This window comes from Calliphora vicina, chromosome 4 (assembly GCF_958450345.1).
Source record: "Calliphora vicina chromosome 4, idCalVici1.1, whole genome shotgun sequence".
Lineage (NCBI taxonomy): Eukaryota > Metazoa > Arthropoda > Insecta > Diptera > Calliphoridae > Calliphora > Calliphora vicina.
In genome coordinates, this window is record NC_088783.1 from 116,384,324 (window position 1) to 116,407,760 (window position 23,437).

At 26.8% G+C, this 23,437-nt stretch overlaps 1 protein-coding gene across 4 annotated transcripts in view; it reads left to right on the forward strand.

The window, feature by feature from the left end:
- The window catches only part of Rop (Syntaxin-binding protein Rop), a 42,766-nt gene extending 26,062 nt beyond the window's left edge, over window positions 1-16,704 (forward strand). For 2 of the 4 annotated variants that reach the window (XM_065506978.1, XM_065506975.1), the window contains exons 5-10: window positions 8,202-8,721; window positions 8,860-8,981; window positions 9,167-9,280; window positions 13,356-13,523; window positions 13,585-13,769; window positions 15,678-16,704. In XM_065506978.1, coding sequence (XP_065363050.1) covers window positions 8,202-8,721; window positions 8,860-8,981; window positions 9,167-9,280; window positions 13,356-13,523; window positions 13,585-13,769; window positions 15,678-15,900 — 1,332 coding nt within the window. In that variant the 3' untranslated portion in view covers window positions 15,901-16,704. Of the gene's footprint in view, window positions 1-8,201; window positions 8,722-8,859; window positions 8,982-9,166; window positions 9,281-13,355; window positions 13,524-13,584; window positions 13,770-15,674 lie in introns of all 4 variants that reach the window. The other 2 variants (XM_065506977.1, XM_065506974.1) reach the window with 1 other exon arrangement.
- The last annotated feature ends 6,733 nt before the right edge of the window (window positions 16,705-23,437 follow it).

A 23,437-nucleotide genomic window follows, 5' to 3' on the forward strand; every position in this document is an offset into this window, starting at 1 on the left:
TAGTATAAGAGTTTTATAACTACTAGCATAACAGTTTTTATAAGTGTTATACTCTAGTATAACACTTATACTCCAGTTTAACAGTTTTTATAACTGTTATAATCTAGTATAACAGTTTTTATAACTGTTATAATCTAGTATAACAGTTTTACAACTGTTATACTCCAGTATAACAGCTTTTATAACTGTATAACAGTTTTTATAAGTGTTTTACCGATGTATAACAGTTTTTATAAGTGTTATACCGTTGTATAACAGTTTTATAACTGTTATACTCTATTGTAACAGTTTTATAACTGTTATACTCTATTGTAACAGTTTTTATAACTGTTATACTCTAGTATAACAGTTTTTATAACTGTTATACTCCAGTATAACAATTTTATAACTGTTATACTCCAGTTTAACAGTTTTTATAACTGTTATAATCTAGTATTACAGTTTTTATAACTGTTATAATCTAGTATAACAGTTTTACAACTGTTATACTCCAGTATAACAGGTTTTTTAACTTTTATAATATAGTATAACAGTTTTTATAATTGTTATATTCAAGTATAACAGTTTTTATAACTGTTATACTCTATTATAAGAGCTTTTTAACTTTTATATTCTAGTATAACAGTTGTTATGGCTGTTATACTCTAGTATAACAGTTTTTATAACTGCTATACTCTATTATAAGATTTTTTTAACTGTTATACTCTAGTTTTATAACTGTTATACCTTATTTTAACAGTTTTTATACTCCACTAAAATAGTTTTATAACTGTTATACTCTAGTATAACAGTTTTTATAACTGTTATACTCTTGTATAACAGTTTTTATAACTGTTAAACTCTAGTATAACAGTTTTTATAACTGTTATACTTTGTTATAACAGTTTTTATAACTGTTATACTCTTGTATAACAGTATTTTTTGGAAATTTCTCTATGAATTCAATCAAATACTAATATAAAACTGTTATATTGTCAGCTAATCATAACTTTCTTAGCAAATGAATATCTGTAAAAATGATAAGCTCTTTTGAGAGTCCTTCTAATTCTAATACTAAACACAAAACTCTTATACGTTAAAGTATAACAGTTTATATTTTAATATAAAACCTAAACACTTTAGTAGTTTCTTGAATTAAAATGCTATTTTTTGTATTTCTTAAAACATTTAACGACTTTCCAAGTCGTTTTTTTTCTACGTCTCTCTAACCTTTTCTTATGGAAAAGGAAGACTACTTACTGAACTGCTGCTGTTGTGCTGCTGTGTGTTGTGTGTGCTATTAAGCCCAACCATTCGAATCTCCTTAAGTTTTGTTTTACTTGTTTTGTAGTGTTCAATTTAATGTGTATGTGATGTTATATACAGATAAACAAATCGTCATCTGACTATATAACTCCTAACTGGAATCAAAAAAAAAATAATATCATTACAAAAAATAAATCAAATTTTAAACAAATTATATACAGAGTTATTTTATATTTACACGAATAGACAAATATATGCCAAATTACATAGACTCAATAATAACAAGAAACACTTTATACCCTAAAATTTCCTTTAACCTAAATTACAAATGAATGTATAAACTCTTTAAAATTGATGGAAAAATTATAAAAACAAAATTTCAAGAGTTCTTTAAATGATTGGTTTACAAATTTGTGTTCAAAATTCTTTTTAAAATTCAATACAAACAAACAAAATTGTAACTGTTGAATACATTGATTTGTAATTTGGTTTATGTAATTTGACATATAACTCTCACGGGCATTTCAAACAAAGTTATACAAAACAGAATTACATTTACAGTTGTTTTTTTTTATTAGTTTGAAAATAAATTTTGTACACTCTCCATATTTTTAATCATATTATAGCATAGTTTTGTTAAACTATTTTTGTAGCTAAATAAATGAAATACACTTCTTTTTTAATTTAAATTAAATTATTTCTTTAATAATTTAAAATTTTTTAGGTAAAAAGCACTTAAAACTTTATTTTGATTTTGTATTTATTCAAAATTTTCCAGCATTATGAGGCTAGCAACATTTTGATTTTATTGATTTGATTTTTTTTTAAAATTGTTTAGCAACATGTTGCTAGTAACATAATTTTCTTAAAAAAATATTGAAATTTTCTATCATATTAATCTAAACAATATTTTTCAGTAAACATCATAGATTTGTCTGTAATTTATTAGTTTTAAAGCCTTAATTTTCTTACATTTCTTTTAAACATTTCAGCATAGTTTTGTTTATAATTATCTTTGCAACATGTTGCTAGCAATATTTAAAGCAATTTAATAAATTTTTTAGCCGTAATTATCTTAGCAACATGTTGCTAGCAAATTTTCTTACATCAAGACATTTAAATCTTCCTTTAGCTCTGTTTTCTTACACAGTTTTACATATTTGTCTGTAATTTATTACTTTTAAAGCCTTAATTATCTTAGCAACATGTTGCTAGCAACATAGTTTTTATCAAAACATTTAAATCTTCCTCTTGTTTCTACATTGGCTGTCGTTTCTTACATTTCTTTTAAACATTTCAGCATAGTTTTGTTTATAATTACCTTTGCAACATGTTGCTAGCAATATTTAAAGCAATTTAATAGCAACATGTTGCTAGCAACTTTCCTTACATCAAGACATTTAAATCTTCCTTTAGCTCTGTTTTCTTACACAGTTTAACACATTTTAACATCGTTCTGATTAAAATTACCTTGGCAACATGTTGCTAAGAAATTATCAAACACTTTCTCTACAAAATCTTGTCAAAGTGATGGAAATTTGCATTACCAAGCTCAGTTTTGCTTTAAAGATAATCTATATCTTGCGATTTGTTAATGTTTTTATTCCATTTTTTATTTGAAATAAAATCAATTTCAAATTTTCATGTATTTAAATGTGAATGCAACATGTTGCTAACATGTTTTCAGTTATTATTACAATAAATTCTTGTTAAAATGATAATTATTAAATTATAAGGACTAGCTTCAAAAAAAAAAACATTTTTTTTAATTCCCAAAATTTTTTGAAAATCCCCAAAATGTCCACAGACAAATATTGTGATATTTTTTTAAAATAATTCATTAGATTCATTTAAAAATTGAATTAAGAACGAAAAAATAGAATTTATTTTAATTCCCAAAATTTTTTGAAAATCCCCAAAATGTCCACACACAAAAATTGTGATATTTTTTTAAAATAATTCCTTAGATTCATTTAAATTTGAATTAAATTTAGAAAAAACTAGATTTTTTAAAATTCCTAATTTTTTTTTGGAAAATCCCCAAAATTTCCCCACATAAAAATTTATTTTAAATTTTGAGGAAATTTATTATATGTTTGTTGTAAAACAGTGAAAATGTTTTCAAGTTAAGGAAATAGCAAAAAAAATTTAATTAAGGGCGAAAAAATAGAATTTATTTTAATTCCCAAAATTTTTTGAAAATCCCCAAAATGTCCACACACAAAAATTGTGATATTTTTTTAAAATAATTCCTTAGATTCATTTAAATTTGAATTAAATTTAGAAAAAACTAGATTTTTTAAAATTCCTAATTTTTTAGGAAAATCCCCAAAATTTCCCCACATAAAAATTTATTTTAAATTTTGAGGAAATTGTGAAAAACAGTGAAATTGTTTTTAGTTTAAGGAAATAGCAAAAAAAAAAAGTTAATTCCTAAAACATTTTTAAAAAATCTCCAAAATATTTTTTTCCTAAAACATTTTTAAAAAATCTCCAAAATATTTTTGGATAAAAATTTTGATTTTTGTAAAAAAGTTTTTAAATTCAATTAAAATCTTTATAAATTATTGAAAAAAAAATATTTTGTAATTTCATATTTCTTAAAATTTAGAATAAATTTTGATGTGGGGAAATTTTGGGGATTTTTCCAAAAAAAAATTTAGGAAAAAATCTAGTTTTTTTGCATTTAATTCATATTTTAATGAATCTAATGATTTATTTAAAAAAAATATAAAATTTTTATTTGGAGAAATTTTGGGGATTTTTCTAAAATTTTTAGGAATTAAAATAAATTCTATTTTTGGTTTATAAAAATTCCCAAAATATCTTCAATTCCAAAAATTGTTTATTTCTAGCTGATTTTGACTTATTTTCAAAGTATTTTTTAATTTTTTTTCAAGTGTATTTCATTGAAATCTGTTTGCTTTCAAAATCCTATATTTTTAACAATCACTATCACAAGAACAATATAACTTTAATAAAGAAACACATACACATTCATGTCATCCACTAACCCTAAAAATAGTCTATAATAAAACAAACTAACTAAAATAAATGCATGTATTTTTTTATAGCTATTTAAAGCCTGGTATTTTACTAGAATTTTTATTATTATTAAACAGCCTTAGTTTCATTACTATTAAGCTTTTATTTTTATACAGCCTGAAACAACACAGTTTTAAAAATATCTTTATTATTAGTTGGTTAGTTGGTTGCATTCTTTCTGTATGAGTAATAATATGATTCTATAACACATTTAAATTTAATTGAAAACTATTTTTGTTTTAATGGTCAGTCGAGAATGTTCTTGATAATTGAATTGTTGTCAGGTTTTTTCTTCTTTTCTTTTAGTTTCTTTTTCTATGATTTATTGCGCCTTACTGTTGGAAACAAACAAATAAAATATGTTTGTGCAAAGGTTTTAGAATGTTTGTTAGAAATGTTACATAAACAGAAATCGATATTGAGGGGAATTTGTTTTAAAATTAAATATTTCTAAACAAGTATTTAAAAACCTGGTAAATAATTAACACGACTTGTGTAATTACATAAAAAAATTCCTAGAACAATTTTTAAAATCAGCAAAAAAAATCATCGGATTTTTTTGAAATTTTTTAAAATTACATAAAAAAGAAGAATTTCAAATTCCTAGTGAAATTTGTATAATCCCCAAAATTCCCACCCCTAAAAATTTAATATTTCTTAAAAAAAATCCTTAGATTTGTTTGAAATTTTTTAAAATTACATAAAAAAGAAGAATTTAAAATTCCTAGAAAAATTTGTATAATCCCCAAAATTCCCCCAGCCCTAAAAATGTAATATTTCTTAAAAAAAATCCTTAGATTTGTTTGAAATTTTTTAAAATTACATAAAACGTGAAAATTTTTAAATTCCTAGAAATATTTGTAGAATACCCAAAATCCCCTCAACCCTAAAAATTGTATATTTTTTAAAAAAAATCATAAGATTTATTTAATTTGTGTTCCGAATTACAAAAAAGTAAAAAAAAATTAAATTCCTAAAAAAAGAAAAAAAATACCCAAAATTTCCCCACATAAATATTGTGTAATTCTTAAAAATAATCATTAGATTTATTTAAAATTTTTTTAAATTGCATAAAAAAAGAAAATTTTTTAAATTCCTAGAAATATTTGTAAAATCCCCAAAATTTCCCCAACTAAAAATTGTGTAATTCATAAAAAAAACCTTAGATTTATTAAAATTTTTTATGAAATTACATAAAACGAGAAATTTTTTAAATTCCTAGAAATATTTTTAAAATCCCCAAAATGTCCCCGCTAAAATACATGTATATTTCTTAAAGAAAAATCATAAGATTTATTTAATTTGTGTTCCGAATTACAAAAAAGTAAAATAAATTTAAATTCCTAAAAAAAATTTAAAAATCCCCAAAATTTCTCCACATAAAAATTGTGTATTTCTTAAAAATAATCATTAGATTTATTTAAAATTTTTTAAAATTGCATAAAAAAAGAAAAAATTTTAAATTCCTAGAAATTTTTGTAAAATCCCCAAAATTTCCCCAACTAAAAATTGTGTAATTCATAAAAAAAACCTTAGATTTACTAAATTTTTTTTATGAAATTACATAAAACGTGAAAATTTTTAAATTCCTAGAAATATTTTTAAAATCCCCAAAATGTCCCCGCTAAAATACATGTATTTTTTTTAAAAAAAATCATAAGATTTATTTAATTTGTGTTCGGAATTACAAAAAAAGTAAAGAAATTTTAAATTCCTAAAAAAAAAAAATACCCAAAATTTCCCCACATAAATATTGTGTAATTCCTTAAAAAAAAGACAGATTTATTTGAAATTTAATGGAATCAAGAACATTTTTAAATTTCTAGTATAATAAATCTTACTAAAAGTTAATTTCGTATTCCCATAATTTTTTGTAAAATCCCCAAAATATCCCCACTTAAAAATTGTTGTATTTCCTAAAGAAAAGTAATAGATTTATTTGAAATTATGGGGAATTTGCAGAAAAGCTTAAGACCTTGAAATTCCTAGACAAAATTTGAAAATCCCCAAAATGTCCCCAGATAAGAATTGATTTATTTAAAAAAAAAACTATTAAATTATTGTATATTTCCAACAAATTGCTGAAAATTTTTTTTTTTCTAAATTCCCCAAATTTTTCTGAAATCCCCTAAATTTCCCCACATCAAAATTTTGTATTTCTTAAAGAAAAGTAATAGATTTATTTGAAATTATGGGGAATTTGCAGGAAATAAGAAAATTTTTTTGAATTCCTGGAAAAAAATGGAAAATCCCCAAAATGTCCCCATATCAGAATTGATTTATTTAAAAAAAAAACTATTAAATTAATTTATATTTCCAACAAATTGCTGAAAAAATATTTTTTTTTCTAAATTCCCAAAATTTTTCTAAAATCCCCAAAATTTCCCCACATAACAATTTTTTATTTCTTAAAAGAAAAGTAATAGATTTATTTGAAATTATGGAGAATTTGCAATAGGAATTGTTGAAAAAATATTTGTTTTTTCTAAATTCCCAAAATTTTTCTAAAATCCCCAAAATTTCCCCACATAAAAATGTTGTATTTCTTAAAGAAAAGTAATTTATTTGAAATTATGGGTGAATCTGCAGGAAATGAGAAAATTTTTTTGAATTCCTGGAAAAAAATTGAAAATCCCCAAAATGTCCCCAGATAAGAATTAATTTATTTAAAAAAAAAAACTATTAAATGAATTTAAATTTTCAATAGATTGTTGAAAAAATATTTTTTTTTTAAATTCCCAAAATTTTTCTAAAATCCCCAAAATTTCCCCACATGAAAATTTTGTATTTCTTAAAGAAAAGTAATAGATTTATTTGAAATTATAGGAAATTTGCAGGAAAAAATAAAATTTTTTGAATTCCTGGAAAAAAATGGAAAATCCCCAAAATGTCCACAGATAAGTGGACTATTAAACTATTAAATTAAATTATATTTCCAACAAATTGCTGAAAAAATATTTTTTTTCTAAATTCCCAAAATTTTTCTAAAATCCCCAAAATTTCCCCACATAAAAATTTTGTATTTCTTAAAGAAATTTGAAATTTTGTGGAATTTACAGGAAATGAGAAAAACTTTTTTAATTCCTGGAAAAAAATGGAAAATCCCCAAATTTTCCCCTCATCAAAATTTTGTATTTTTTAAAGAAAAGTAATAGATTTGTTTGAAATTATGGGGAATTTGCAGAAAAAGACAAAATTTTTTTAATTCCCAAACAATATTTGAAAATCCCCAAAATTTCCCCACATAAAAAATTTTTTGTATTTCTTAAAAAATCATAAAATTTTTATAATATTGTAGGAAATAGAATTTATAAGAAAAAAAAATTAATTTTTTTTTTAAAATTTAAGAAAAAAAAATTATTTTTTTTGAAAATCCCCAAAATGTCATTTTGTTTTATTGTTAATTTCATTCATTTCATTTTAAAACTGTGTTGTTGTCTATGTAAAACATGTACAAAGCTTTTAAATTTAAGTAAATGTTTGTATACAAATGTCTTGCTATCACTAACAATTTGTATTAACTTTTTTATATAAAATAAAAATCTTTCTTAAACAAATTTTAATTTAATAAAAACTATAATTTTTATTTTTCCCCTCAAAAAAAAAACAAATACTTTAAACCCCCTTGACTACAACTTTGCACCACGCACGTTTTGTTTTTAAACTCTTTAAAAAAAAAACTTTAAAACTACAAATAACAACAACCTGCACCGCAATCAAAAATTGTTAATAAATCGGCCACTATATAACGCACCTACAACTTGTACTACTACTAAAAACCACCACCACCACTACCAACACTACTACTACTACTATCTATCTCTCTCTATCTGCCTCTAAATAAATAACTATGTGTTAAAATCAATTAAAATCAAAATAAAACAAAAAAACAAAAAATGTGCTTCTCTTAGGTCTACTCGCTCGATTCGCCAGACAGTTTTCAGTGTTTGTACTCACCGGCATTCGCTTCGATACGCGCCAAACACATCGAGCGCATTGCCGAGCAAATTGCCACATTGTGTGCTACGCTCGGCGAGTATCCGATGGTGCGATATCGCACTGATTGGGATCGCAACATCGATTTAGCTGCTGTCGTGCAGCAAAAACTGGATGCGTACAAGGCTGACGAGCCAACGATGGGCGAGGGTTCCGAGAAGGCACGTTCACAATTATTGATTTTGGATCGTGGTTTTGATTGCGTGTCGCCCCTGTTGCACGAGCTGACCCTGCAGGCGATGGCCTACGATTTATTGCCCATCGCCAATGATGTCTATCGTTTTACACCGGGTCCCAATCAGCCCGAAAAGGAGGTGCTGCTCGACGAGAACGACGATCTGTGGGTAGAGTTGCGTCACGAACATATCGCCGTCGTTTCCACTCAAGTTACATCGAATCTTAAGAAATTTACCGATTCAAAGAGAATGTCTTCTAGTAAGTTGTTTTGTTTTACAGCGCAAGTGTTTTTTTTTCACATAAAAAAAACAGAATTGTTGTTTAATTTTTCATTTTTATTTCATTGCAACATTGTTACTTTTATTAATTGTCTGTAATGTTATCTTGTGTTTATAGCCGACAAGGCCTCCATGCGTGATTTATCTCAAATGATCAAGAAAATGCCGCAATATCAAAAGGAGCTTTCAAAATATTCCACTCATTTGCATTTGGCCGAAGATTGTATGAAGTCTTATCAGGTTAATTTGTTATACAAACAGAGTTCTTTATCTAAGTTGAAGATTTAATATATCAGCTGGAAGTCCTGTGCAGTCGTCCATGCTTCTTTAATTCTCACTTGCTCAACTTAGCAGAGAACTTTTTTTTTTAAGTGAATTATTTCATTTAGTAATTAATTTTTTTATTTATTTTGTTTTTTGATTAGAATTATGTGGATAAATTATGCCGCGTGGAACAGGATTTGGCCATGGGCACCGATGCTGAGGGAGAAAAGATCAAGGATCATATGCGCAGCATTGTACCCATTTTGCTTGATACTGTAAGTTTTCAATTTTAGAATGGAATCTAAACTGAAATCTAGAATGTAGACTTGAATCTAGACTAGAATCTAGACTAGAATCTAGACTAGAATGTAGACTTGAATCTAGACTAGAATCTAGACTGGAATCTAGACTAGAATCTAGACTGGAATCTAGACTGAAATCTAGACTAGAATCTAGACTAGAACCTAGACTGGAATCTAGACTAGAATCTAGACTGGAATCTAGACTAGAATCTAGACTGGAATCTAGACTAGACCGGAATCTAGACTAGAAACTTGAGTAGAATTTAGACTAGACTGGAATCTAGACTAAAATATAGATTAGAATCTACACTAGACTAGAACCTAGACTAGAATCTAGACTTTAATCTAGACTAGAATCTAGACTTTAATCTAGACTGGAATCTAGACTATAATCTATACAGGAATCAAGACTAGAATCTAGACTAGAATCTAGACTGGAATCGAGACTAGAATCTAGTCTGGAATCTAGACTAGAATCTAGACTAGAAGCTAGACTGGAATCTAGACTAGAAACTAGACTGGAATCTAGACTAGAATCTAGACTAGAATCTAGACTAGAAGCTAGACTGGAATCTAGACTAGAATCTAGTCTGGAATCTAGACTAGAATCTAGACTGGAATCTAGACTTGAATCTAGACTGGACTCTAGACTAGAATCTAGACTTGAATCTAGACTGGACTCTAGACTAGAATCTAGACTGGACTCTAGACTAGAATCTAGACTGGACTCTAGACTGGAATCTAGACTAGAATCTAGACTGGACTCTAGACTAGAATCTAGACTGGACTCTAGACTGATATCTAGACTAGAATCTAGACTAGGACCTAGACTAGAATCTAGACTAGAATCTAGACTGGAATCTAGACTAGAATCTAGACTAGAATGTATACTAGACTGGAATATAGACTAGAATCTAGACTAGAATCTAGACTAGAACCTAGACTAGAATCTAGACTAGAATCTAGACTAGAACCTAGACTGGAATCTAGACTAGAACCTAGACTGGAATCTAGACTAGAATCTAGACTGGAATCTAGACTAGAATCTAGACTAGAATCTAGACTAGAATCTAGACTAGAATGTAGACTAGACTGGAATATAGACTAGAATCTAGACTAGAACCTAGACTAGATCCTAGACTAGAATCTAGACTAGAACCTAGACTAGAATCTAGACTGGAATCTAGACTAGAATCTAGACTAGAATGTAGACTTGACTGGAATATAGACTAGAATCTAGACTAGAATCTAGACTAGAATGTAGACTAGACTGGAATATAGACTAGAATGTAGACTAGACTGGAATATAGACTAGAATCTAGACTAGAACCTAGACTAGAACCTAGACTAGAATCTAGACTAGAATCTAGACTAGAACCTAGACTGGAATCTAGACTACAACCAAGACTGGAATCTAGACTAGAATCTAGACTGGAATCTAGACTAGAACCTAGACTAGAATCTAGACTAGAATCTAGACTGGAATCTAGACTGGAATCTAGACTAGAGCCTAGACAATAATCTAGACTAGAATCTAGACTAGAACCTAGAATGGAATCTAGACTAGAATCTAGAGTAGAATCTAGACTGGAATCTAGACTGGAATCTAGACTGGAATCTAGACTAGAATCTAGACTGGAATCTAGACTAGAACCTAGACTAGAATCTAGACTAGAATCTAGACTAGAACCTAGACTGGAATCTAGACTACAACCAAGACTGGAATCTAGACTAGAATCTAGACTGGAATCTAGACTAGAACCTAGACTAGAATCTAGACTAGAATCTAGACTAGAATCTAGACTGGAATCTAGACTAGAGCCTAGACAATAATCTAGACTAGAATCTAGACTAGAACCTAGAATGGAATCTAGACTAGAATCTAGAGTAGAATCTAGACTGGAATCTAGACTGGAATCTAGACTGGAATCTAGACTAGAATCTAGACTGGAATCTAGACTAGAATCTAGACTGGAATCTAGACTGGACTGGAATCTAGAGTAGAATCTAGACTGGAATCTAGACTGGAATCTAGACTGGAATCTAGACTAGAACCTAGACTAGAATCTAGACTAGAATCTAGACTGGAATCTAGACTGGAATATAGACTAGAATCTAGACTAGAATCTAGACTGGAATCTAGACTAGAGCCTAGACAATAATCTAGACTAGAATCTAGACTAGAACCTAGAATGGAATCTAGACTAGAATCTAGAGTAGAATCTAGACTGGAATCTAGACTGGAATCTAGACTGGAATCTAGACTAGAATCTAGACTGGAATCTAGACTAGAATCTAGACTGGAATCTAGACTGGACTGGAATCTAGAGTAGAATCTAGACTGGAATCTAGACTGGAATCTAGAGTAGAATCTAGACTGTAATCTAGACTAGAATTTAGACTAGAATCTAGACTGGAATCTAGACTAGAATCTAGACTGGAATCTAGACTAGAATCTAGAGTAGAATCTAGACTGGAATCTAGACTAGAATCTAGACTGAATTCTAGACTGGACTGGAATCTAGACTAGAATCTAGACTGGAATCTAGACTGGACTGGAATCTAGACTAGAATCTAGAGTAGAATCTAGACTAGAATCTAGACTGGAATCTAGACTAGAATCTAGAGTAGAATCTAGACTGGAATCTAGACTACAATCTAGACTGGACTGGAATCTAGACTAGAATCTAGAGTAGAATCTAGACTGGAATCTAGACTAGAATCTAGAGTAGAATCTAGACTGGAATCTAGACTAGAATCTAGAGTAGAATCTAGACTAGAATCTAGACTAGAATCTAGAGTAGAATCTAGACTGGAATCTAGACTAGAATCTAGAGTAGAATCTAGACTAGAATCTAGACTAGAATCTAGAGTAGAATCTAGACTAGAATCTAGACTGGAATCTAGACTGGACTGGAATCTAGACTAGAATCTAGACTGGAATCTAGACTGGACTGGAATCTAGACTAGAATCTAGACTGGAATCTAGACTGGACTGGAATCTAGACTAGAATCTAGACTGGAATCTAGACTAGAATCTAGACTGGAATCTAGACTGGACTGGAATCTAGACTAGAATCTAGACTGGAATCTAGACTGGACTGGAATCTAGATTAGAATCTAGAGTAGAATCTAGACTAGAATCTAGACTGGAATCTAGACTAGAATCTAGAGTAGAATCTAGACTGGAATCTAGACTAGAATCTAGAGTAGAATCTAGACTAGAATCTAGAGTAGAATCTATACTGGAATCTAGACTAGAATCTAGAGTAGAATCTAGACTGGAATCTAGACTAGAATCTAGAGTAGAATCTAGACTGGAATCTAGACTAGAATCTAGACTGGAATCTAGACTGGACTGGAATCTAGACTAGAATCTAGAGTAGAATCTAGACTAGAATCTAGACTGGAATCTAGACTAGAATCTAGACTGGAATCTAGACTACAATCTAGACTGGACTGGAATCTAGACTAGAATCTAGAGTAGAATCTAGACTGGAATCTAGACTAGAATCTAGACTAGAATCTAGACTGGAATCTAGACTGGAATCTATACTGGAATCTAGACTAGAATCTAGACTAGAACCTAGAATGGAATCTAGACTAGAATCTAGACTGGAATCTAGACTGGAATCTAGACTAGAACCTAGACTGGAATCTATACTGGAATCTAGACTAGAATCTAGACTAGAATCTAGACTAGAACCTAGAATGGAATCTAGACTAGAATCTAGACTAGAACCTAGAATGGAATCTAGACTGGAATCTAGACTAGAATCTAGACTAGAATCTAGACTAGAACCTAGAATGGAATCTAGACTAGAATCTAGACTAGAACCTAGAATGGAATCTAGACTAGAATCTAGACTGGAATCTAGACTAGAATCTAGAGTAGAATCTAGACTAGAATCTAGACTGGAATCTAGACTAGAATCTTGACCTGGATTAGACTAGAATCTACACTAGACACTAAACTAGACTAGATATATTTATAAATTTTCTGTAAAATTCACTTTTTTTTTAACAATTTGTATTTCTTTCTTTCCAGAACGTTTCCAACTTTGATAAAGTACGCATTATTGCTTTGTATGTCATGATTAAGAATGGCATTACTGAGGAAAATCTCACCAAACTATTTACGCACGCTCAACTATCACCCAAAGATCAGGATATGGTGCGCAATTTAAGCCATTTGGGTGTTAATGTTATAGCTGATGTAAGTTTTATTTACATAATTAAATTTTCTTTAATTAACTTCATTATTTCTTTCCCTTTAGTCACGCAAAAAATCGTACAATGTGCCACGCAAGGAGCGCATTACCGAACACACCTATCAAATGTCACGCTGGACCCCGGTTATCAAGGACATTATGGAGGATTGTATTGAGGAGAAATTGGATCAGCGTCATTTTGCTTACTTAGCTGGCCGGGCTCAAAATACTAATTATCATGCTCCCACTAGGTAAGAATATAAAAAGTTTTTTTTTTTTTCTTCTATATTTTAAGGTGTAGGGAATGTAAGTGGTATTTTTATATAAAAAAAAGTATTAAAACATGATTTCCAAAAATAACTAAAATACAAATTATTCTACTATTTGTTAAACAATTTTTTTACCACAATCTTAATAAAACACTGTATTGTAACAATTTATTAGATTTGTATGTATTCCGGCGTGGAATTATATGAATTTAATGAAAAATTGTAAAAATTTATCTTAAAAATATTCCTTTTAATTAAATGTAAACAAACCCTTAGAAACACAGCTACCGGACTAAAAAAAATCGCCTAAATGTATGGAAATTTGTAATCGTATGGCAGTCTTGTTTAAATGACAAAAACTGTTGCCTTCATTTAGGCGTTAGTAAAATTGTTGTTTGTAATTTTTATTTAAATTGCCTACTTTAAGGCTGTAATAAAAAAGGGAATTGTTAGAATTCAAGGGAAATGTTTAATTCCTTTGAGGTTTTATTATCATCCCAATTATGAATAAAACATTCCGCGGGAGTTTGTTCCCCGGGAATTTTTTTCCCATTGAATTTGAATAGGATAAATGGGAAAAGGGAAAAAACTCCCAGGGAATTTTTATTCATAATTGGGCTGTATATTTCTTAATGGATTTATTTGAAATTTAGTGAAATTTGCAAGAAACAAGAAAATTTTTAAATTCCTAGAAAAATTTGTAAAATCCTGAAAATTTCCCCACATAAAAAATGGGAATTTCTTTACCCACTTAAAAACTACAGTTCGAGTCGGCAAAAAACCAAACAATTGTAGTAGGGGATGTGGGAAAAGATAAATGCGTCGATTATAAATGGTGCGTTCCCAAATGTTAACCACAAATTTCGGAATTTTCTAAAGCCTTAAAAATCCCCAAAATGTCCCCAGATAAGAATTGATTTATTTTAAAAAAAAACTATTAAATTAATTTATATTTCCAACAAATTGCTGAAAACTATTTTTTTTCTAAATTCCCAAAATTTTTCTAAAATCTCCAAAATTTCCCCACATCAAAATTTTGTATTTCTTAAAGAAAAGTGATAGATTTATTTGAAATTATAGGGAATTTGCAGGAAATGAGAAACATTTTTTAATTCCCAAACAAAATTTAAAAATCCCCAAAATGTCCCCAGATAAGAATTGATTTATTTAAAAAAAAACTATTAAATTAATTTATATTTGCAACAAATTGCTGAAAAAATATTTTTTTTTCTAAATTCCCAAAATTTGTCTAAAATCCCCAAAATTTCCCCACATAAAAATGTTGTATTTCTTAAAGAAAAGTGATAGATTTATTTGAAATTAAGAAAATTTTTTTGAATTCCTGGAAAAAATGGAAATCCCCAAAATGTCCCCATATCAGAATTGATTTATTTAAAGAAAAAACTATTAAATTAATTTATATTTGCAACAAATTGCTGAAAAAATATTTTTTTTTCTAAATTCCCAAAATTTGTCTAAAATCCCCAAAATTTCCCCACATAAAAATGTTGTATTTCTTAAAGAAAAGTAATAGATTTATTTGAAATTATGGGGAATTTGCAGGAAATAAGAAAATTTTTTTGAATTCCTGGAAAAAATGGAAATCCCCAAAATGTCCCCAGATAAGAATTGATTTATTTAAAAAAAAACTATTAAATTAATTTATATTTCCAACAAATTGCTGAAAAATATTAATTGGGCTGTATATAAAATGATGTAGCAACAGGATTTTATTGCTATAAATGGTTAAAAACATGATAATTATTTATTGAAAGTTTTAACACAAATTTTAAATATTTCTAATGGAAAAAATTATTATTAAATTTAAATTATTCTTTTGATTTATTTTAACAAACAATTTTTGGTTTTTCTTCTTCCCCTTTAAAGTAGCGCACGTTATGGCCACTGGCACAAAGACAAGACCCAGGCCCAAGTCAAGAATGTGCCACGTCTCATTGTCTTTATTACGGGCGGCGTTAGCATGTCCGAAATGCGTTGCGCTTATGAGGTAACAAATTCCATTAAAAACTGGGAAGTCATAATTGGCTCGTCGCACATCTTGACACCCGAGAATTTCCTAAGTGATTTGGGTTCGCTGTCCAAGGAGGACTAGAAGTACGCTAAAACCAACGAGGAGGCAACAGAGGAAGAATCGGCAGAAAACAATGCTTAACAAACAGTATAATAATTAAATAATATACAAAACACTTATCATTAAGAACACAATTTAAACAAGAAATGCAAATTATAAAAAGTGTGTACACATAAAGAAACATGTTGGAATAAAAACCATTAAAGACAAACATTTAACACTTATTTAATATTTAAAATGCATAAAAAAATATTAATATCTTTTAAACAATTTGTGCAATTATAATTTTTTTTTTATATAATTTTTTTGGAAAAAAAAATCTTTGAAATTTATTAAAATTTAAACAAATTTTTACTTATTACAAACAAAGTTTTTGCAATAGATTGATAAATTTTCTAGTACTAAACTAAAGAAGAAAACAAAAATTAGTTAACTCTATTTGTTTAACATCTGCTGCTAAAATGTCTTAATACTTAAAATAGAACAAATTATATTGTTAAAGAAACATAAATTAAAGTAACAAAAAAAAAAAAAGAAGGTTTACAATCTAGAATGTTTGTCAAGTAAAGTTTTGATCTTAACAATTAAACCAAACAAATACAATTATTCTTTATTCCATTTATTATATTAAAAAAAAACTAAAACAATATTTAAAAACAAAAAAATGGTGTAATTGGTAGTATCGTTTAACTTCTTAAAGTCTATATGTATACTTAACTATTGTATTACATATAACTATATTTATATATATTTAAACAAGATATTTATAAACAAACAAAACAATATCTTAACACAAAATCTAATAAAACACAATAATTATATAAACTTTCTCTTCTCTTTAAAACAAAAAAGAAAAAAATCTTATTAAATTAAAACAAAAACCCCAGCAAAGAAAACAAACAAAAAGTATTTTGAAACAATATTCCAATATCCCAAAAAACAAAACACATGTTATCCTAGAAACTTCAAACAAAATGATGAAAACTGTTAGAAACAGCCAGACTTTCAAATTCTAGCAAAGATTACAAAGCTTGTTAGCATTATAAAACTGTTATACTCTAATCGTATAAAACATTACATTCAAAATCCTTATGGTTAAAGAAAATCTAAAGATTTTGGGGGAAAATATTTAGGGAAAAAAAAAACACTTTAGAAATTAAATTTAAAACTGTTATACAATTTCTCTAAACTGTTAATATATTTAAAACTGTGTTGTAACAGTTATCCAAACTGTTATACTAAATTATAAATCCTGAAACATTGGGGAGGACAATATTTTCTGGTCCATAACAATTATGAAAACTAGAAATGTTCCAGCAAAACTAGTTTTATAAGAGATTTCTATTCAAAACTGTTAGACAACAAACTTAAACTGTTTAATCCTGCAGTATAACTGTTATACAAACTGTTATACTAAGCAAAAACCTGGTATACTAGGTGGACATTATTTTCTAGTCCATAATAAATATGAAAACTGTAAAAAAAATTATGAAAAAACCAGAACTGTTGCAACAAAACTCGTTTAATAAGAGATTTCATGTTAAAACTGTTATACAACTTCCTTATACTGTTTAAATAAGCGGTATAACAGTTATACAAACTGTTATACTAAAGCATAAAACCTACGACACTAGAAGGACATATGAAAACTGTAAAAAAATTATGAAAAAACCAGAAAAGTTGCAACAAAACTCTTTTAATAAGAGATTTCATGTTAAAACTGTTATACAATTTCTTTAAAATATTTAATTAAGCTGTTTAACAGTTATACTAAAGCATAAAACCTAGAAAACACTATTTTCTGGTCCATATTAAATATGAAAATCAGAAATGTTGCAACAAAACTGGTTTAAATAATAGATTTTAAGTTAAAACTGTTATACAACTTCCATATAGGGTTTAAAAATACGGTATAACAGTTATAAAAACTGTTATACTAAAGTTAAAAACCCTGGAACAGTACTGAAAACTAGAAATATTCCAACAAAACTAGTTTTCAAAGAGATTTCTATTTAAAACTGTTATACAATGTCATTAAACTGTTTAAACATGCAGTATAACAGTTATACAAACTGTTATACTACTAAGCAAAAACCCTGGAACATTGGGCGGACATTGTTATCTCTATTCATAATAGTTATGAAAACTGAAAAAAGTTTGAAAACTTGAAAAAAGTATTAAATAACTGCAAAAAGTACTATTTTGAAAAGGTATCATTTAAAGAAGTACTATTTTTAGAAAGTGTTTTTTTAAAGAAGTACAATTTAGAAAAGGTATTATTTTGAAAAGGTACTTTTTTTGAAAAAGTACTATTTTGAAAAAGTACCATTTCACTTTAAATGAAATGGTATGAGAATGTATTATGGAAAATTAAAATTTTCGCAAAGTACTACATATTTTAAAAAAAGTACCATTAAAAAAAGGTACCATTTAAAAAAGTACTATTTTTAGAAAGTGTTTTTTTAAAGAAGTACAATTAAGAAAAAATATTATTGCAAAAAGTATTTTAAAATAGTAATTTTTTGAAAAAGTACTATTTTGAAAAAAGTACTTTTTTTGAAAAAGTACCATTTAAAGTGAATACTATTTCAAAATCGAGTATGTATTATGAAAAATTAAAATTTTTGCAAAGTACTACATATTTAAAAAAAAGTACCATTAAAAAAGGTACCATTTAAAAAAGTACTATTTTTAGAAAGTGTTTTTTTAAAGAAGTACAATTTAGAAAAAGTATTAATGCAAAAAGTATTATTTTGAAAAAGTACTATTTTGAAAAAAGTACTTTTTTTTGAAAAAGTACTATTTTTTGAAAAAGTACAATTTAAAGTGAATATTATTTAAAAAACGAGTATGTATTATGAAAAATTAAAATTTTCGCAAAGTACTACATATTTTAAAAAAATGTACCATTTAAAAAAGTACTATTTTTAGAAAGTATTTTTTAAAGAAGTACAATTAAGAAAAAGTATTATTGCAAAAAGTATTATTTTAAAATAGTACTATTTTGAAAAAAGTACTTTTTTTGAAAAAGTACCATTTAAAGTGAATACTATTTAAAATTTTCGTAAAGTACTACATATTTTTAAAAAAGTACCATTAAAAAAAGGTATCATTTAAAGAAGTACTATTTTTAGAAAGTGTTTTTTTAAAGAAGTACAATTAAGAAAAAGTATTATTGCAAAAAGTATTATTTTGAAAAAGTACTATTTTGAAAAAGTACCCTTTAAAGTGAATACTATTTAAAAAACGAGTATGTATTATGAAAAATTAAAATTTTCGCAAAGTACACAAAGTACAAAAAAGTACTATTTTTAGAAAGTATTTTTTAAAGAAGTACAATTAAGAAAAAGTATTATTTTAAAATAATACTTTTTTGAAAAAGTACTTTTTTTGAAAAAGTACTTTTTTGAAAAAGTACCATTTAAAGTTAATACTATTTAAAAAACGAGTATGTATTATGAAAAATTAAAATTTTCGCAAATATACATATTTTAAAAAAGTACCATTAAAAAAGGTACCATTTAAAAAAGTACTATTTTTAGAAAGTATTTTTTAAAGAAGTACAATTAAGAAAAATTATTATTGCAAAAAAAATTATTTTGAAAAAAGTACTTTTTTGAAAAAATACTATTTTGAAAAAGTACTTTTATTGAAAAATTACCATTTAAAGTGAATACTATTTAAAAAACGAGTATGTATTATGAAAAATTAAAATTTTTGCAAAGTACTACATATTTAAAAAAAAGTACTATTTAAAAAAAAAAGTAGAAGTTAAGAAAACAACCATTTAAAATAAGTACTATTTAAGAAAAGTACTATTTTAAAAAAGTACAATTTAAGGAAAATACTATTATAAAATAGTACCAAAAGTACTATTTGGTAATTTACCATTTAAAAAAGTACTAAGTATTTTAAAAAAGTTGAATTCAAAAAAGTACTATTTCCAAAAAGTACTGTTAAAAATTAAAATTTTCGCAAAGTACTACATATTTTAAAAAAAAGAAAACAACCATTTAAAATAAGTACAATTTTAAAAAGTACCATTTAAGGAAAATAATATTTGAAAAAAGTACCATTTAAGGAAAATACTATTATAAAATAGTATCAAAAGTACTATTTGGTAATTTACCATTTAAAAAAGTACTAGGTATTTTAAAAAAGTACCTTTTAAAAGTTTCATTCAAAAAAGTACTATTTCCAAAAAGTACTGTTTCGAAAAATAATACTATTTACAAAAAGTACTATTTTGAAAAATAGTATCATTTAAAAATGTAAATTTTTCAACTTTAAAGAGCTGTAAAATTGTTACTCTGGCTAAAGAAGTTGTATAACAGTTTGAAGATGATGTATAACAGTTTGGGGAAGTAGTATAAACTGTTAGATATACTATGAAATAAGAAAATCAAGTTTAAAATTTTGAGTAAAAAAAAATTTTCGATTTTTTTTTTCAAAAATTTTAAAAATTCTGAAAAAAGTACTATTTTAAAAAAGTACCATTTAAGGGAAATACTGTTATAAAATAGTACCAAAAGTACTATTTTGAAAATTTACCATTTAAAAAGGTATTAGGTATTTAAAAAAAGTACCTTTTAAAAAGTTGCATTCAAAAAAATACTATTTTCAAAAAGTACTGTTTAAAAATAAAATTTTCGCAAAGTACTATATATTTTAAAAAAAGTACCATTTAAGTACTATTTTAAAAAAAGTATAAGTTAAGAAAGCCACCATATAAAATAAATTTTAAAAAGTACTCTTTCCAAAAAGTACCATTTAAGGAAAATACAATTTTAAAATAGTACCAAAAGTACTATTTGGTAATTTACCATTTAAAAAAGTACTAGGTATTTTAAAAAAGTACCTTTTAAAAAGTTTCATTCAAAAAAGTACTATTTCCAAAAAGTACTGTTTCGAAAAATAATACTATTTTCAAAAAGTACTATTTTGAAAAATAGTATTATTTAAAAATGTAAATTTTTCAACTTTTAAGAGCTGTAAAATTGTTACTCTTGCTAAAGAAGTTGTATAACAGTTTGAAGATGATGTATAACAGTTTGGGGAAGTAGTATAACAGTTAGATATACTATGTAATAAGAAAATCAAGTTGAAAATTTTGAGTCAAAAAAAATTTTCGAATTTTTTTATAAAAAAATTTTAAAAATTCTGAAAAAAAAAATTTAAAAACTGGAATTTACGTTTCTGTTATATTTCAGGTTAAAAACTAATTAATTGCTATACAAAAAGTGTTAAATTCACAAAGATTGTTTTACAAATCTTAAAATTTAAACAAAATAACAAATTTGCCATAAAACTCTAAAAAAAGGAGATTAAATAACATTTGAATTTTCCAACATACAGAAGAAATAAGAAAATCAAGTTGAAAATTTTGGTTTTTCCACTTTTGAGTTAAAAAAAATTTTCGAATTTTTTTTTTAAAAATTCTGAAAAAAAATAAATTTTAAAAACTGGAATTTACGTTTTTGATATATTTCAGGTTAAAAACTAATTAATTGCTATACAAAAAGGGTTAAAAATATTTTAATTTAAACAAAATAACAAATTTGCCATAAAACTCTAAAAAAGGAGAGGAAATAACATTTGAATTTTCCAGAATAGGGCAGAAAATCATTTTTAATTAAATTTTTCCACCACTTTGCAGCATGAAATGAAAACAATTTGTTCATTCGATCTACCGAAAGGGGTAGCAATAATAAAAGTTTAATTTAAAAAATTCAAAAAAAATAAGAAATTTGCCATAAACCTTTTAAAAAACCAGAAAGAACAATTTCATTTCATTCAGAAAAATGGGTTAGAAAATAAGATTTAATTATATTTGAACTAGGGATGCCAAACGGGACTGGGTTTTACAAATCCCGGGATTCGGGATTTTAGAAATGTAAATCCCGGGATTCCGGGATTTTTCGGGACCCCGGGATTTTTCGGGATCCCGGGATTTTTCGGGATTTCGGGATTTTTCGGGACTTCGGGATTTTAGTTAAACGTCAAAAACATCAAATTCAACAATAAAAACTATTGATTTCATTAATATATTTAAGTACAAATATAACAAATCAAAAACTAATGCATTAAACTAAAATAAATGGTCCATGATTTCCCCTAGCTCCATACAATTGTCCCCCGGAGTACTGTTTGAGCAGGCATAAATATATTGATTATGCGGCAATCCTTATAAAATTTTGCACAAAATAAGTTGTAAGTACTCTGAAATTATACTGTAGAGTACTGCGGAAATCGGACTACATTTGCCCCTAGTCCCCTTCAGAAAATAACTTGAACATAAATTTCGTAAAAGTGTAAATTGTGTAAAAGCCTGTCAATGCAAGGGAGACGTGCTGCTCCCTGATTCAAATGAAAAAATCTGGCTGCGTTTGGATTTGAAGCGGGATTAGTATTATAAATATGCTGAAATTTAGCTTTCTAAGTATTTTGGATGCTTCAAAAATCTTCCTAAAATATCAAAAATCTCATAATATTTCGGGATTTGTTAATCCCGAAAAATCCCGGGATTCTTTTTCACAAATCCCGGGATTCGGGAAATCCCGATCCCGAAAAATCCCGGGATTTTCGGGATCGGGATTTCGGGATTGGCATCCCTAATTTGAACACAATATTCAGCAAAAAACACAAATTTTTCATTCCATCTACAGAATGGGGCTGAAAAAATTTAATAATTTTAAAAAATTTCAACAATTAACACAAACTTCTTAAAAAAAGGACGGAGAAAACATTTTATCTACAGAAAGGGTTAGAAAATAAAGTTTAGTTATATTTTAAAAACAATTTTCATTCGATTTACAGAATGAGGCAGAAAAAATTAAATAAATTTAAAAAAATTCAACAACAATTAACACAAAATTCTTAAAAAAAGACGGGGAAAAAGAACCCCCGGGGGTTTTGAAAGAAAACCATTTAATTTCTTAGCAAATTTTTTTATAAATAGCCTGCCTTGCTAATTGAAAAATAGAGACATAACAATGTAAAAATCAGATTTCCTTTTAACAAAACAAAGAATAGCTAGAAAGCCCCTAAGGGGTTTCAAAAAACATTTGTTTAAATCGTCTTAATACAGGGCTATCCCCCAGGGGATCTAGGGTTAATTTGATTTGAGAACTAAATTAATAGAATTTTTTTTATAAATTAAACTTTGTTTCAAATTCACCATAGATCCCCTGGGGGATGCTCTAAAAAACGAATGAAATATAAAAAAAACTAGTTTAATTTCTTAGCGAATTAAATTACAAATTATCAAACCCCCCTATACACTAACAATATAAATGAATTTATATATATGGCCATCCCCCCAGGGGATCTATGGCGTAATTGGATTTAACAATAAAATCTTTAGAATTTTTTTTTTATATAAATTAATTATCAATTCAAATACACCATAGAGCCCCTGGGGGGTGGGGGGTTTTCTATTGCAAATTCGCACAATTTAGTAATAATAAAAAGCCATACAAGGGCCATAATTCTAATAATAATACTTTATTATTTATAATTCTCAAGTTTTAAACAACAATTTGCTATTTTAAATTTCTTG